This window comes from Chiloscyllium plagiosum, unplaced genomic scaffold, assembly GCF_037043375.1.
Source record: "Chiloscyllium plagiosum isolate Xiang-an unplaced genomic scaffold, Cpla_swu_hap1 HiC_scaffold_8, whole genome shotgun sequence".
Lineage (NCBI taxonomy): Eukaryota > Metazoa > Chordata > Chondrichthyes > Orectolobiformes > Hemiscylliidae > Chiloscyllium > Chiloscyllium plagiosum.
The window spans coordinates 56,873,940-56,890,726 of NW_028270146.1; the positions used below are offsets into that span (position 1 = coordinate 56,873,940).

The 16,787-nt window shown below is 38.6% G+C and overlaps 1 protein-coding gene across 1 annotated transcript in view; it reads left to right on the forward strand.

Annotated features, from left to right (window-relative positions):
* The window catches only part of samd4a (sterile alpha motif domain containing 4A), a 119,240-nt gene that overhangs the window by 85,262 nt on the left and 17,191 nt on the right, over positions 1 to 16,787 (forward strand). The window contains exons 7-10 of the mRNA XM_087990213.1: positions 530 to 648; positions 4,381 to 4,582; positions 5,159 to 5,285; positions 14,366 to 14,449. Of these exons, the coding sequence (XP_087846339.1) occupies positions 530 to 648; positions 4,381 to 4,582; positions 5,159 to 5,285; positions 14,366 to 14,449 (532 nt within the window). The remainder of the gene's footprint in view (positions 1 to 529; positions 649 to 4,380; positions 4,583 to 5,158; positions 5,286 to 14,365; positions 14,450 to 16,787) is intronic.

The following is a 16,787-nucleotide window of genomic DNA, read 5'->3' on the forward strand; positions in this document are numbered from 1 at the left end:
TTTTAAGTATAGGATCTTTTTCTCTGTAGGTCATTTTACAAAAATAGACTTTTACTGTGAATTTGGAATTGGGGTGTCGGTTAGCTCAGTTGTCTAGATGGCTAGTTTGCGATGGTGAGTCATGCTAACCACATTGGTTCATTACTCACACTGGCTGAGGTCATCGCAAAGGTCTTCCCTTCCCAAATTCATCGCACATCTGAGGTGTGAACCCTCAAATTAAACTCACTACTAGTCATCTCTCTCCAATGGGAACTGCTCTATGGTCCTCTGAGAGTGTGGTGACTTTATGTAATGTGGTGTCAGTATTTAATTTGCTATTTGTAGTGCGAATGTTGCATTTACTCCATGATTTAAAAAGAAAAGGAATTTTTTTTACCGTAATACAAAGTGTAGTTCTGATAATGCACTATTATTTTCACCTGAATGATGAATAATGTTATGTTAATTTATTAATTAAAAATTAAATTTTCACAACATGTACTGGTACTTTTTAAACTTTAATTAAAAATGCTTGCTTTTATCTTAGGCTTTTACAGAGACACAGAAAAAGAGATTGTTGTCGTGGAAGCAACAGGTTCAGAAACTCTTTAGGTCTTTCCCCCGGAAATCCCTCCTGGATATGCCAAGTTATCGACAGCAGAGAAGGTGTGTTTTAATATTTTATCTTCTCAGTTGTGAATTTCTGTCTATGAACTTTAAATCTGTTTGTCATTCTTTTATCTAATAAAACTGGATGGGCACATGCAATCTGAATTTCCATTTTCCTTTTGTTTTCTAGTTAATGCAAATGTGAACTTCTGTAACTTAGAAAGTATCAGCTAAATAATGTCCTGATACTGCTTGCTTATCAGTGATATGTAATTATTTTTTGTTCTGGACAGAATTCCAGCAAACATGTGAGCTTTAGAAGTTTAATTTCATGGCTAGTATCACGTTGGAAGTTGCTGGTTGTTGCATTCAGTGTCATTGAGTATCCTCAAGTCTTCAAATCAATAGTATTTGCTGCTCTGAAAACAAAGGAATTGCATAGTGACATTTAAGAATGATTTTAATGCAATATTAGTTATAATGAAGTTTGTGCTTAACCATGAAATGTCTTTAGTTTTTGAGCTGCTTTCTGTTTTCCTGAATGGTTACTTTATTCCTATCAAGTAAAAAATCTGTGAAATTAGGTGTAATCTCATCATTCATTCATTGTAATCTGCTTTACAATTGGTCTTTAGTCCACATTGATTTATGCATAAATTAATCTAAAATACAGTAAATTACAATTTTATGGTACATAGTGTATTTGAACAGAGGCATATAATTCAAGTGGAATTAATTCAGAGAAAACTAAATATAATATCTTAAACATTGCACATTCATGATCATGCACAAAACAACATTTAAGTTTCCACAATTATCTATTTTATATTTAATTGGATAAAAATCATCTTGCATATAATTTTGTTCAAAATTATTGTCCATTTGTCTTGGATTATTAACTAGATTTTTTTTTTATTTTAATGTTGATAAAATCACATTTGTCAGCTTTGGATGTTTCCTTGTCAGAAGGGAATAAATCCGAAATCTAGTCAGAAAATGTATTAGCTTAATCACGTCAACTTAAAAAGGAGAAACTCAAGTTTGGAGAAAAACTAGATGTAAATGTCATACTGTTGATTACTTTAACGGTAATTACAATTGTATAATTCTGAGTTAGTCTGAGTGGTCATTCAAGATCAACTGTCTATGGTAAATTGTTCATTTACTCTAAAGAGGTCCATTGTAACCAAGACACAACATGCAGCATATCTTTTGGACACCTTACACTTTGGTTCACTTTTGTCTCCAACAAAGTCAATTCCACTTGTGAACATCATTTGAAATGTAGTGAATGATGGTCCTTAACAATTCGTTTGAGACACAAGTGCCTTCTTCACTAACCTTTCTGACACTGGCCTGGAAATGTGGTGGATGAAAGTTGAATTGAGGCATTCAAGTTCACAGTGGATGATTATTTAAACAGAAACAACATGCAGGATTACAGAGGAAAAAAAATCAGGAGATTGGTACTAAAATGCTTAGAGCTAATGCAGACACGATGGGCTGAATGGGCACCATCCGCACTAAAACAACTGAGATTTTGTGAACCCATCAAATTCTGGAGGAAAAGCCTTGAGCACAAAAGAGATTTCTATTTAAAGCTCCTTGTATAAATTCACTTTTTCTAAATTGTGAGAAATCAGTGCCTTGGTTCATGAGCTTGCTCCTTTATAAATATCTATGTATTTGTGGCAGATGAAATGCCAAATAGTGTGCGTGTGTGTGTGTATATAGAGAAATTAGATTGTGTGGATGTTATTGACACAAGTTGTTTCCAGATGAGTTGCTTGGCATTAAAAAAAAAACCATTTTACAGCATATACAGCATTTCTTTGCTAATGTTGTTTAGAAGAAGGCCCACGTCATGGTTGTTAAAATATGTAGTTTCTTCTCAAAACATGCTTAAGACTATACATGCTGCTCATGTTTGTGTATTTTCTCTCTAAGCACAAATATATTTTCTTCTTTTAATTAAAGCTGAAAATTTTAACTTTAGTTTATTTGCAACTTGCTTGTTAGTTACAAAATAACTTTCATTAGAGTTTGACAATTACTTGGAAATGACAGCTTGCCATTTGCCCAAATCTCTCAAACTTTCACACAAGCAGCAGTCCTTATTAAACTGTTTCCATTGTTGGAAGACCCAAGAACTAGAGGGCATCCATTTAAGGTTGGCAAATGAAGCAGTGGTGACAGAAGGAATTTTTGTGTTTGAAACGCAGCAAGTAGTTAGGATCTGGAATGTACTGCTGAAGTGCAAAGTACAGAGAGATTCAATGCTGGTTTCAAAAGAGATTTGAAAGAATACCTAAAAGAATTTGTTGGCCTACTGGGAAAAGACAGGGGAGTGAAGACTAACTGTATTGATTTTGCAGACAGTGGTACAGATGCAACAGGCAGAATGGTCCCTGACTGTGCTGCAACCGTTCTGTGATTCAGTGACAATGTCATGTACAAACCATGTTCCTGTATTATTTGTGTCCTTTCAACCACTTTTATACTCCAGTCTGATTTGATCTGTGCATTAATCACATCCCCTCAAACCTTTGTGTACATAAAAGTCGTTACCTTGATTATTGTTCTAAATTGTAATGATCTGTCATTCTACACTTTCACTAGAAACATTCAGGTTTTGTCTGTAGTGTCTCATTCTTTAGATTTTGAACATCTGCATGAAATCACTGCAAATCGTAGCTGTTGTGAAAATCTGACTGATGTTTCAAGTACTTATTTGTATTTCAGCACAAGAGACAGCATTCCAATGAATCTGCTCTACCTTCTCTAACATCTCAACTTTTTAACAAATTTCATAGAATCATAGAATTCCTACAGCGTGGAAACAGGCCATTTGGCCCAACAAGTCTACACTGACCTTCCGAAGTGTATCCCACCCAGACCCATTCCTCTACCCTATTACGCTATATTTTCCCTGACTAATGCACCTAACCTACACATCCCTGAACACTATGGGTAATTTAGCATGGCATTCACCCAACCACATCTTTAGATTTTTTTTGAGCACGCTGTTGTACTATAAACAAACCATGTTGTATTTCATCTACCCCACATTTGAATATTCCACTTACTAATCCATGACCCTTATGAGCTTCTTTTGCTGCTCTGAATGACTTGCAATGGCTCCTATTTGGTATTCCTATAAAGTTGGACACCACTTCCCCTACTGTTCTTTCAAATCATTGACATATGCAGAAGATAAATAATCCCAGAATAGAACACTGTAGGGTGCCACTGTCCAGATCCAAAACAGTCCTAAACTATTTTGTTTCCCGAGTTGCCATTTGCTATTTGAAACGCCAATATTCTGTAGGAATGTCGGATCTGTGCTGCCATTATTAAAGATGTTAAATGACTATCTTTTACCATTGAAATATTTCAGTTATTATTCTTCTCCCCTTTCTTCTATGTTCTTTACTCCCATATGACTAAATTTCTGGTCATTGAAGTACTGTTTCACTTGTGCTTCCAACTCCTCTTTTCAATGTATTCTTTGGCATGCCTATATGCTGTTTGCTAAATTAGCGCAACAGTAATTTAGTATCAAGGTCACCTAATAGTGGTTTACTGTCAATTGGCTATCAGCTGCATAACAAGAAACCTTGCTAAGCACTTCTAGCCTTGGATGAATTTAAATTTAAACATGTAGTTAGAGAGAAACAACACACATGGAACAAAAGTTAGAGACATGCCAGAAATTTATCTCTCTATCATGTCATGTGTCTCAACTTTTTTAAACATTAAAACTGGTTTTACTATCTTTTCTTCACATAGCTGGGGTTTTAGTCAATCCAACTCCTTACCAGCAGCCGGATCTGTGGGTGGAGGAGTGGGTAGACGAACCCAACGCCAATTTCAGATGCCTCCTCGAAATATGCCTACTGCTCGATTGGGTCTTATGGGCCACAGTGGACTTATGGGTGCCCCACAGCGTAGTGCAGCCAGCAATCCTGCCATATTAAAACAAGGAAGACAGGTTTGTTCAAGTCTTTTGCCTTTCTGTAGTGTAATTTAAAATATGTGCAAATATGTATTCTTTGGGGAAATTCGCTAGTTAAATGTAATATTTGTTTAGCCAGCAAGATACAACACGCCCTGTTTAACTTTAAAGGACAGGAAAATACAGTAGACTGTTTAGTTACATTTGCCAAATTTACATTGGAAATATTTCTCAAATTTTCCTGATTTAAGTAACTTGCTGGTTCCTTTTAAAAAGACCCAGTGAGAACACACTCTGAAGGCATTTCCTGTTTTTCCTCACTTTGATGTGTAGAGGTACTGAAGTGGGATGATGTAAATGTGGAAAAAAGTACAGACGCTGCTTCTCTGGAAAGGGTAAAGCCCAGAGTTTTATGTACATAAAAGTTATACAATAGATTCATTCAGAGTGTGTAGACATCAGACAATGAATGAAATTTGTAAGGATTGTAAGCTTTGAGGTATTAGAGCATGATGTCAAATGGACAGTAAATTCCATATGCCATTTGTTCTTCAATATTAGAGGCTGTATAAATTAAATTTGTTTTACAATGTGTAACTTGTATTTTCACAGAATCTGTGGTTTGCTAACCCTGGAGGCAGTAACAGCATGCCAAGCCGAACCCATAGTTCAGTACAGCGTACCCGCTCTCTGCCTGTCCACACATCACCACAAACTATGCTAATGTTCCAGCAGCAAGGTGAGTAGAAGAGAATATTAAACAGATGCCTTTCTATATGTGGGTAAAGATTAACATCAACACTTGTAAATGCTTGGAAAATGTTGGCCTCAATTGTCACCCTGCATTCCTCTCTACTTATAAAAGGTTTATTTCTTCCCCTGAATAACCAGCATGAATTGTGGCTGCTTGGCGACAGCCCAGAGTACTCAAATCAGAGTCTGCTATAGCCTGAGCATAATTTTCTGACGCTAGTCAGATTACTTGATTGATTAAATCATAGACTTCACTGGAGAGATTTGTCTCTATAAATAACAAGTTGACTATGCTGGATCTTTTCTTAGCTTTCTATCATAGGCTTTATATTACTTCTGGAATTTTATTGCATGAGTGCAACTACAACAGACCTTTCTAATTTTAAATAATATAACATGCATCATGGAAGTTAGCCCATGCATAAGTATTGATTTAGGTTTATTCTACTTTTGTATTTACAGAAATACAAAACTTAGATGTTTTCTGTTGTACAGTCATAGTCAATTTTTGTACCTCAGTTTGTGACTATTCTTGTCAATTTATTTGAAGAATAAATAGAAAATAACAAGAAACCATTCTAAGCACTTCTTGCCTTGGATGAATTGTATAACAAGTATTTGTGTTGCAGATGTTTCGTCCCCTGTCTAGGTGACATCCTCAGTGCTTGGGAGCTTCCTGTGAAGCGCTTCTGTGATGTTTCCTCCGGCATTTATAGTGATTTGTATCTGCCGCTCCCGGTTGTCAGTTCCAGCTGTCCGCTGCAGTGGCCGGTATATTGGGTCCAGGTTTATGTGCTTATTGATTGAATCTGTGGATGAGTGCCACGCCTCTAGGAATTCCCTGGCTGTTCTCTGTTTGGCTTGTCCTATAATAGTAGTGTTGTCCCAGTCGAACTCATGTTGCTTGTCATCTGAGTGTGTGGCTACTAAGGATAGCTGGTCGTGTCGTTTCGTGGCTAGTTCATGTTCATGGATGTGGATCGTTAGCTGTCTTCCTGTTTGTCCTATGTAGTGTTTTGTACAGTCCATGAACACCAACTAGCCATGAAACGACACAACCAGCTATCCTTAGTAGCCACACACTCAGATGACAAGCAACATGAATTCGACTGGGACAACACTACTATTATAGGACAAGCCAAACAGAGAACAGCCAGGGAATTCCTAGAGGCGTGGCACTCATCCACAGATTCAATCAATAAGCACATCAACCTGGACCCAATATACCGGCCACTGCAACGGACAGCTGGAACTGACAACTGGAAGCGGCAGATACAAACCACTACAAATGCTGGAGGAAACTTCACAGGAGGCTCCCAAGCACTGAGGATGTCACCTAGACAGGGGACGAAACGTCTGCCACACAACTTCCCAGCTCGGCAAACAGAACCACAACAACGAGCACCTGAGCTACAAATCTTCTCTCAAACTTTGTATAATAAGTAAATAAAATGGAGTGTATCTTTTCAAAGTTGCAGCTGTTTCATAGAATGTGTATCTAGTTATTTATTAGTAGTATAGATTTGTTTAATTTGTCATTAACATTAATAATTGGAAAGTTTGTGCCATGATTTTGTAACTTATTGGTTGACTAAATATTTTATTTAATCTAATTAGACTTGAGATGTATGAATGCTAGAAATGGTTTTATATACTTTATATGTGATCCCTGTCCTCACTGTGCTAAGATTGAGAAAAGATTAAAAAAACAAAAACAATACATGGATGATGGAAATCTGAAATTCAACAATATTAAGGTGCTGGAGAAACTGAGTTGGTATGAAAGTATGTGTGGAGAAGGATACTGTTTCTGATCCAATATGAATTCAGTTCAGGGAAACACCGGTTCTTTAACTGAAACAAAGGAACTTTGTGAGAGGTGACTATTATTTAAAATGGGAGGATTTTAATAAACTTGACCATTTCAAGTGAAGACCACCTTTTGTGTATATAACTCACCAATCCACAATGTTCCCTCAATGTATTTATGATAACCCTGGATCCCCTTTAGCAATGTACTGTGTTGGTCTTTCTTCCTTAAACTATGGAGCAATCCTGTTTCTTCACCACCTGTAACGTGCCTTTTGGTTTTTTTTAGAGGTGCCCTCCTGCATTTCCTATTTTATTTTGTTCATCTTGATATTTAAGCGTGATTTCCTCGTGCTTAAATTCATTGTCAGAAAAACATATTTGGATCCAATTTTCTAAAGCCCTTATAAATTTATGCACTTCAATTATATCCTGTCAGGTTGTGCTTTGAGAGAAAAGATCCATAATTATCAGGTTTTTTTTGCTTAAGTTTGCCCACAACTTTCCCTTTCAGTAACCTGCAGTTACGAAACCCATTACCCATTCAGTAATATCCTTTTTTGAAGAAGAGTATCTAAATCTTAATACTGTAGGCCCCAGTATGCTCTCAGCAAGACTAAATACAGTTTCCAAAATACTGTAGATTCTGGAGACCTAAAATAAAAGCAAGGTGCTAGAGAAACTCGGGGCTAGCAACATCTGTGGGGAAAGAAACAGTTAACATTTTGAGTCCAATGACTCTTGGCATCTTGCGTTCCAGAGAAGAATAATCAGACTTAAAGTGTTAACTCTGTTTCTCTCTGGACAGATGCTGTCAGATCTGCTGAGTTTCTCTTGCACTTTGGTTTTATGTCAAAATTATCTTGCTGAATTCATGTTGTTGTTTGTTATGTATCCTGATAATTTAACAGTTTGGGGGCATTGTGCTGATGTTTTGAGTAGCTGGCTTATTAAAACCTTGAAATCTCTCACTCTGCTATCTTAAATCAGAAGGCGTAGGCTATTTGGCCATTGAATCTATGGTGCCATTCAATGTGACCATGTAGGATCTAATAATCTTTGACTCCACTTTCCTGTCTTTCCCTCATAATCCCTGGTTCCCTTACTGATTTAAAAGTCTGTCTATCCCAGCCTTGAGCATACTTAACTACCCAGCCTCTACAATCCTTGTAGTAAATAATTCCACAGTTTTACTACCCGTCAAAGAAATTTCTTCTCGGCTCTGACTGAGTAAGGTGACCCTTACTCATAGGTTATGTCCTATGGTCCTAGACTCGTCCATAAATGAAACCACTTCTCCACACCAACACTGTCCAGCTCCTTAAACCATCTATATTTCCCTTTTTTGCCTCTCATTCTTCTAATCTCTAGTGAATACAGGTCCAACACACACAACCTTTCCTCATATGAAAACCATCCACATCGTAGTGAATATTCTCTGGACTACCACCTATGCCAGGACTTCCTGGCCCAGAAGAAGGGTTATACCCGAGATGTCGACTTCTTCACCACCTGATGCTGCCTGGCTTGCTGTGTCCTTCCAGCCTCCTGCCTGTCTCCTATGCCAGTATAGCTTTCCTTAGATAAGGGAAGTAGTTCTTTTCACAGTATTCTCAAAATGGTCTAACTAATGAAAACAACAAATGCTGGAGATCAGCGCAGGTTAGGCAGCATCCATGGAGAGAGAGTAAGTTAACATATTGAGTCTAGATGGTTCTTCAGAGCTAAAGTGAAGTGTGGAGGGGGCAGCATTTTTGCTATAGTTGGGGGGGGGGGGGGAAGTGCTGGGGGAGAAAAGATGTTTATAGTCAGATTGTGATCAGAATGTGAGAATGGCAGAACAATGGGTGTCTAACTGCCAGACTTGAAAGATCAGACAGTCCCGAGGGAGGGGAGAGAGGACATGGTGACAGAGAATGTAACAAGTAAAGCTAAAATGGTTCACAATTTGAAGGTGTTGAACTCAATATTAAGTCCAAAAGGTTCTAAAGTGCCTTGTCTGAAGATGTGTTGTTCCTACAGATTGCAGTGTGATTCACTGTAGCATACCAAGGTCAGTCAAGTGGGCATGTGAGCAAGATGTTGTGTTAAACTGACCAGCTATGGGAAGGTTGGGATCATGCACACAGATGGAAGGTGTGCAAAGCAGTCTCCCAGTCTGCATTTGGTTTTGCCAATGTCGAGTAGGCCCCATTGGATGCAGCAATTACAATACACAAGATTGGAGGAGGTATAAGTGAAATACCTGGAAAGACTGTTTAGGCCCTTGAATGGTGAGTAGGGAGGAGGTGAAGGGCAGGTGTTGCATCTTCGGTGGTTACATGGGAAGGTGCTGTGGGAGGATGGTGTTAGTGGTCGATGGACTAGGATGTCCCAGGGGGAACGATCCCTGCAAAATGTAGACTGAGTGAGTGAGGGATAGATGTTTGGTATTCTGCTGATGTTATCTGAAATGGTGGAGACTGATCCTTTTGACTGTGGATGCTGGTGGGATGAAAAGTGAGGAGAAGGTGGACCCAATTACACTGTGACTGATTGGGAAGGGGCAAGGGCTGAAGCATGCGTGATAGGTCAGATGCAGTTGAAGGTCCTGTCAACCACGAGCGGGAAGCCATTGTTACGGAAGAAGGAAGCCATGTCAGCAGTGCTGTTTTGGAAGGTGGCATCATCTGAACGGATGCAACATAGCTGAAGGAACTCGGCAAATGGGATGGAATGCTTGCAAGAATTGCAGGGGTGGGAAGAGCTGTAGTGAAAGTAGCTATGGGAGTCAGTGGCTTTATAGTGGATGGCAGTCGGTAGTTTATTCCCTGAAATGGAGACCGAAAGGTCAAGGAGGGAAGTTTTGGAAATGGACAATATGTAAATTTTATAGTGGGGTAGAAATTGAAAGCAAAACAAATAAACTTTTCAAGGTCCTAGCAAGAGGAGAAGTCAATAAACAATAGGTGCAGGAGTAGGCCATTCTGCCCTTCGAGCCTGCACCACCATTCAATATGATCATGGCTGATCATCCTTAATCAGTATCCTGTTCCTGCCTTATCTCCATAACCCTTAATTCCACTATCCTTGAGAGCTCTATCCAACTCACTCGTAAAGTAAAAAAAGCTGTAGGATACGGCCAGTGTAGGACTGGAACAAGGTTTGTTTTACATACCCAGAGGGAGGCATAACTGGTACCCATTCGGGTGCCCGTAACCATTCCCTTGATTTGGCAGAAGTGAGATAAATTAAAGGAGAAATTGTTCAGAGAACAAGTTCAGCCAGGCAGAGGAGTGTGGTGGTGGATGGAGAGTGTTCAGGCCTCTAGTCAAAGAAGAAGCCAAGATCTCTCAGAACATTCTGGTGGGGAATGGAGGATTGGTGTAGGGAAGCGATGGTGGTGAACAGGAGGCAGTTAAGGCCAGGGTCTAAGTAATGCCTCCTTTAGTTATCAAATACAGTTTACAGTTACAAATCTATATTTTCATTCCTTTTGAAATGTTGGATTGAATTAACTTTATTGTCACATGCACTCAAATGAGACCAGTGAAAAGTTTACAATCGCCACATACAGTGCCATCTAGGGTACCTCGGTACAGATACTTAAGATCAAAGTCGTAGGAAACAAAAAAAAGAGTAAGTAAATAAATAGTTCAGCATTTTTGGTCATATCGATAAATTAGAAAAATAAAGAAGTAAAACGTTCAGAATATCAGTTTTTCCATCTGTCTGTGCTGACACCCAGCCTCAAGGAAGATCACCACCACCTCACCACTGCCTGTGCCGTATCCACCAACATAGGAGTCACCCCACTTGAGATGTCATCGCTTTACTGCTGGGCCCACTTCACTGAAATTGCTGTACCCACACTCTCCCCGCAACCAGGAGTCACTGGTTGTGGCACCACTGGGCTGCGGGTCCTGCTTCGGCTGCAGAAGTCACCTTGCCAGCTGTCACCGGCCCCAATCACTGGAGGAGCTTTACTGCTGGCTCCAAATGCTGGGAGGACATCGTCACTGCTGCTGCCACTGCCACCTGTTGCCAAGAGAAGCCATGTCTGCCACTCTGTGGCCCGCTCTCACTGCCACGCTGGTGCTGCCAACCAGCAAACCACAAAAGAAGGAAAAAAAACAAAAGAAAAGGAAAATAAAGCAAAAGACAAGCAGAAGCAAAAGTAAAACAAAGAAGGAAAACAGATTGGCTCCAGCTAAGAGCCTCCATGCAGTCCTGTTATGCTGCTGCCATCTTGCACCAGAAAGCCAGAAATAAAGGGCAATGTTCCATTTGCCTTCCCTATTTACTTGGGCGGGGGGAGAAAAAAGACGAAAATGGGAAATAAACAGAGGGAACAGAGAAGCTCAAGTTGGAGCATCCTACTCTGCCATCACCTATATTTTTGCCCCACTTGGTAATGACACATTCACTTCCTCATGTAGGTTGTAAATAGTTGTGCCCCCACCCTGATACCTGTGGCAGTCTCATTTGTTATGGTTTGCTGTCCTTAAAATTCCTCTCTTGTCCCAAGTTTCTATCTGCTGTTAGCCAATTCTCTATCAATGCTAATGTACTACTCCCAAAACGATGGGCTCTTATCTTCAGTAGTCTTTTGTGTGCTACCGTTTCCAGTGCCTTTCGGAAATGCAAATATATTACATCTACTGGTTCCCACTTATCCTGCTTGATACCTTCTCAAAGAATTCAATAAATTTGTCAGGGATGTTTTCCCCTTCATGAAACCAGGCTGACTTTTAAAATTATATTAGGTGCTTTAAAGTTCTCCTTTATTTGTAATATTTATAATCCAATATTTTCCCAATGACCGATGTTATGCAGAATGGCTTATAGTTACCTGTTTTTGTCACTCTCCTTTTGTTGAAAAAGGGTCTTAGATTGGCAGTTTGCCAATTCTGAGTCTTTTCCAGAAGATTCCTACCAGTCGATACTACTTTTGATATCCTGGGGTGCATCCCATTAGGTCCAAGTGACTTATTGGCCTTCAGGGAAACTAGTTTGAGCTGATTTTTTTTTTTCTCTGGTGATAGTCATTGTATTTATTCACCACCATCCCTTCCCTAAAGTTTACCCCTTGATTATTTGTATTTTTGGAATGCTATTAGCACAGACAGCACGGTGGTTCACTAGTTAGCACTGCTGCCTCACAGAGCCACAGACCCGGGTTCAATTCCTGCCTCAGGCAACTGTTTGTGTGGAGTTTGCACATTCTCCCCGTGTCTGTGTGGGTTTCTTCCGGGTGCTCCGGTTTCCTCCCACAGTCCAAAAATGTGCAGGTTAGGTGAATTGGCTGTGCTAAGTTGCCCATAGTGTTAGGTGTAGGGGAATGGGTCTGGGTGGGTTGCTCTTCAGAGGGTCAGCGTGGACTTGTTGGGCCGAAGGGCCTGTTTCCACACTGTAAGTAATCTAATTTCAAAAATAAATTATTGTCTACCATTTGAAGATGCAAAGTAATTATACTTATTCAACTCAGTCATTTCCTGGTTCCCCATTAATATTGCTGAAAATGTGTTGCTGGAACAGTGCAGCAGGTCAGGCAGCATCCAGGGAACCGGAGAATTGACGTTTCGGGCATAAGGCATTCCTGAAGAAGGGCTTATGCCCAAAACGTCGATTCTCCTGTTCCCTGGATGCTGCCTGACCTGCTGCACTGTTCCAGCAACACATTTTCAGCTCTGATCTCCAGCATCTGCAGACCTCACTTTCTCCCCATTAATATTGCCTCATTCTCAGATGTTCACTTAGCTTTTTAAAATATATTTAAAGATGCTCTCAATATCCTTTTCTTGTATTACCTGCTGGTTTATTCCTGTATCTTCTCTTTTCTGTTTGGTTCCTTTTGTTGGTTTTTAAACTTTCCTAAACCTCGGTCTTATACAATGTAGAAAAGGTTAATGTTTTATTTACACCTTAATAATCCCCTTAACTTCTCTGGTTAACCAGTGTTAGTTTATATCATTCTTAGAATAATTCTTCCTCACTAGGATGTATCTTTGAGTCGTGAGCTATTTTCTTGTATGTCGACGGAAGTTTATCAACCACGTTTTTTTTTAACTCCCTTCCCAAACCACTTCAGCTAACTCTGCACTCATTTCTTATGTTTAGCACTGTTATTTCCATTCCAAGTTTCTCACTCTCAAATGAATTCTAAATTCTGCTGTGTTATGGTGACTGTTTCCTACTCAGATCATTGATTTAATCTGCCTCACTATACATTATCCAAAGCAGCCTGATCCCCGGTTGGATCCATTACATATTGTTTTAGGAAAATCATCCCAAATTTTTGGACTGCTATTATTATCTCTTACTATTTAAGGTGCAAAGTATTAATACTTATTCAATTCCTCAGTCATTTCTGAGGGCGGCACAATGGCTCAGTGGTTAGCACTGCTACCTCACAGCAACAGGCACCCAGATTCAATTTGACCCTTTGGCAACATTCTCCTGTACCTGTATGGGTTTCCTCCATAGATGTGCAGGTTAGGTGGATTCGCTATTCTAAATTGCCCATTGTGTCTAGGGATGTGTAGGCTAAGTGGCTTAGCTATGGAAAATGCAGGGTTACAGGTTAGGGGTGGGTGGGTCTAGGTGGGCTGCTGTTCAGAGGATCTGTGTGGACTTGATTAAAGAAAAAGTTAACCATGGATAACTTCACTCTTCATGTGAATTGTAAATTCATATTGGCAGAAATATATTCATAGAATGGAATACAAAATATCAGAAGTAAAGATTCAACCTTTTCTTAAAACGAATAATACAGACAGTATGGAACAACAAATCAAACTTAAAGCTGTTCATTCGAGTTCTAAAGTGGACAGAACAATTTCCAAATAAAATCATAAATTCTCTTTATACCCGGAAATGGGTTCCAAGTATATCATTATCATTTTCCATTCCTTACACTATGCCCTTTCAGTTGAACTGCATTGAATTTTAGTAAGGATACTTGCTGGCCATACAAGGACTGGCAAATTTGACTTGGCTAAAGGTGTGCAGGCTAGGTGGATTAGCTGTGGGTAATGCAGGATTATGTGGGATGGGGTTGGGAGGGGTGGTTTTGCTTTGAGGATGGATGGTGTGGACTCAATTGGCCAAATTGTGTGCTTCCACACTGTAGGGATTCAATGTACGATTTTCAGAAACCATAAGTATCTCAATTGTTTGATAATTATGAATATTTTGTTAGATATTTCAGTTTCACAGTGATAATCTTGTCTGTTTAGATATCTTTGAATCCTAATGAATGGGCATTTTTCCTTTCAGAGTTCCAAGTGCCAGTAACAGAACCAGATATAAACAACAGACTGGAATCATTGTGCCTCAGCATGACTGAACATGCCCTGGGTGGTAAGTTGTTTTTCAGAAAATTAATTCATAGAAAGTGGGTGTTGCTGGTTAGGCCAGTATTTATTACCTATCTCCAATTGCCCAGAAGGGAAAATGAGAGTCTACCGCATTGCTGTGAGCCTAAATTCAGTTGCACACCTAATCAGGTAAGGATGGCAGATTCCTTTCCCGAAAGGACGTTAATGAACAAGATATGTTTTTATCTGAATTTGTTCAATTTCTTAAATAGTAGTAAATTTTGTCAAATGGAATTTGCCTTTGACAAATTTACCTTGAATATCCTTGGTGATGTATATATTTCCTGTACATATTTCTGTATCTTAATGTTTCCAGAATTACCAAGTTTTAAAAGTTGGTATATGGCAGTACGGATTTAATGTAGTAATTTTATTTTAACTTCACATATTCTTTGTAAAATTTTACTTATGACGGTTAAAAAGGCAGAGCTTTACTTGGAGTAGGGTAAAATCTAATCCCTTTATTGTGCACTGATTTCCATCCACTTCACAAGCTATTTTTGTGAACTTCAAAATGACTTGTGTATATGCGTAGATTCAACAGTATGGTCTTGAACACTGCAAGATAAATAGTACATGGGTGAAAAGTATTTTTAATGGTGCTTAAGTATATAACTTTTTTTATTTTTGCAGCAATTAAATAATATGTATGTATCTTTGGTATGCTGGTGCCTTGGTTCAAAATCCAGAACTAAAGGATCAATCTGGTCAAACAGTACACTTCCAAGTTGTTTTCTGATGAGTTTTCCTGATTATTTCAACACAACTTGGCACATTTATATTTGATTTCATTAATGAAGTGGAAACTGAATGTCCTATTTATAATTAAACCTATAGGTTCACAATGAAGTCTCTGTTAAAATAATGTATTAATAATATTTTTGGGAAAGCCCAGCCAATAATGTGGTGTGGTTTGGTATGTAGGACTGCTGTCCTTGAGTCATGCTCCAGAATTCTAACAGAATGACCTGTGTCCATGTGCCATCTGCTTTGCATGTCTCTAAAATGGCTTATTAATATAGCAAACCTTGAGGCATTTCCTTAAACCTCACTTTCCCAGCAAAGTACACAGTGTTGGGTTAACTTGTGGTAATGTTTTATTTGCAGTCAGTGAGTTTTCGATCAATGCTGTAAATTTTCTCCAGCCTGCCATCTAACTGAAGAGTACATTTTATAATAATTTCATAGAAATTAAGATTTCTTCACAAAATTTGTTTTATTCCAGCATAATATTTTAAAATCTACAAATCTTTACAAAGATTTAAAACTCCAATCTGTTTTCATTACTTAACACCTGAATTATCATAATTAAAACATATAGTTTTCCAATATGTTTTAGATGCAAGTTGTATAGAATTTATTTTTAATTTAATTTCAAATGGTTTAATTATTAATTTAGCTCAATATTCTCTGCAATTATTTATTTCAATATTCTGTTTTAAACAAAAGTCTCCCTGAATTATTGTGGCAATTAGTGATAACCCACTATTTTTCTATGCCTGTTAGATAATAATGCTGACAAAAATATTAATAGGTTTATATTTTGTAGTTGAAACTTTATTGCTGGAACAGCACAGCAGGTCAGGCAGCATCCAGGGAACAGGAGATTCGACGTTTCGGGCACAGGCCCTGTGCCCGAAACGTCGAATCTCCTGTTCCCTGGATGCTGCCTGACCTGCTGTGCTGTTCCAGCAATAAAGTTTCAACTTTGATCTCCAGCATCTGCAGACCTCACTTTCTCCTTATATTTTGTAGTATTGTTGCTGATGGAATAAAACTCATCACGAAGTTTCCATTTTGCAGTCAACCATTGCGTCCCATGTCCAAATACTGACAAGTTAGCTTTAAAAGCAAATATGTTTTCTTAAACATTTCTGAAAAGTTGTTCTAATGGGGAAAAATACTCGGGGCAGAGAAAAATGTATTAATGCAACTCCAGATTCAAATGTTATGCCAATCTGAAAACCATATTCCAAGCTTGCAAGTGCCTTAAATGATGAATGTGTGATTGTGTACTGATGTATTACAGCACCCTGTTACTAAGTAGTGGGATGAAAGTATTGGCTCAAAACTGAAGAAAGTTTAACTTTTTTAAAGATGGAAGTAGACCTGGATATTTTAAGCACATTTTAATTTTCTCCTATGTTCAATATGACTAGGACAATTGAAGTTACTTCCTTGTATTTGGATTTTATGGCTAATTGCGAAGGGCAAACCACAGCTTGAGGCTCAGCATACGAACTAGTTTTCCAGTTAGGAAATGTGGGCATCATCTATTTATATAGCCACTCCTCTAAGCCAAGAGTAGTTCTAGCGTTGAA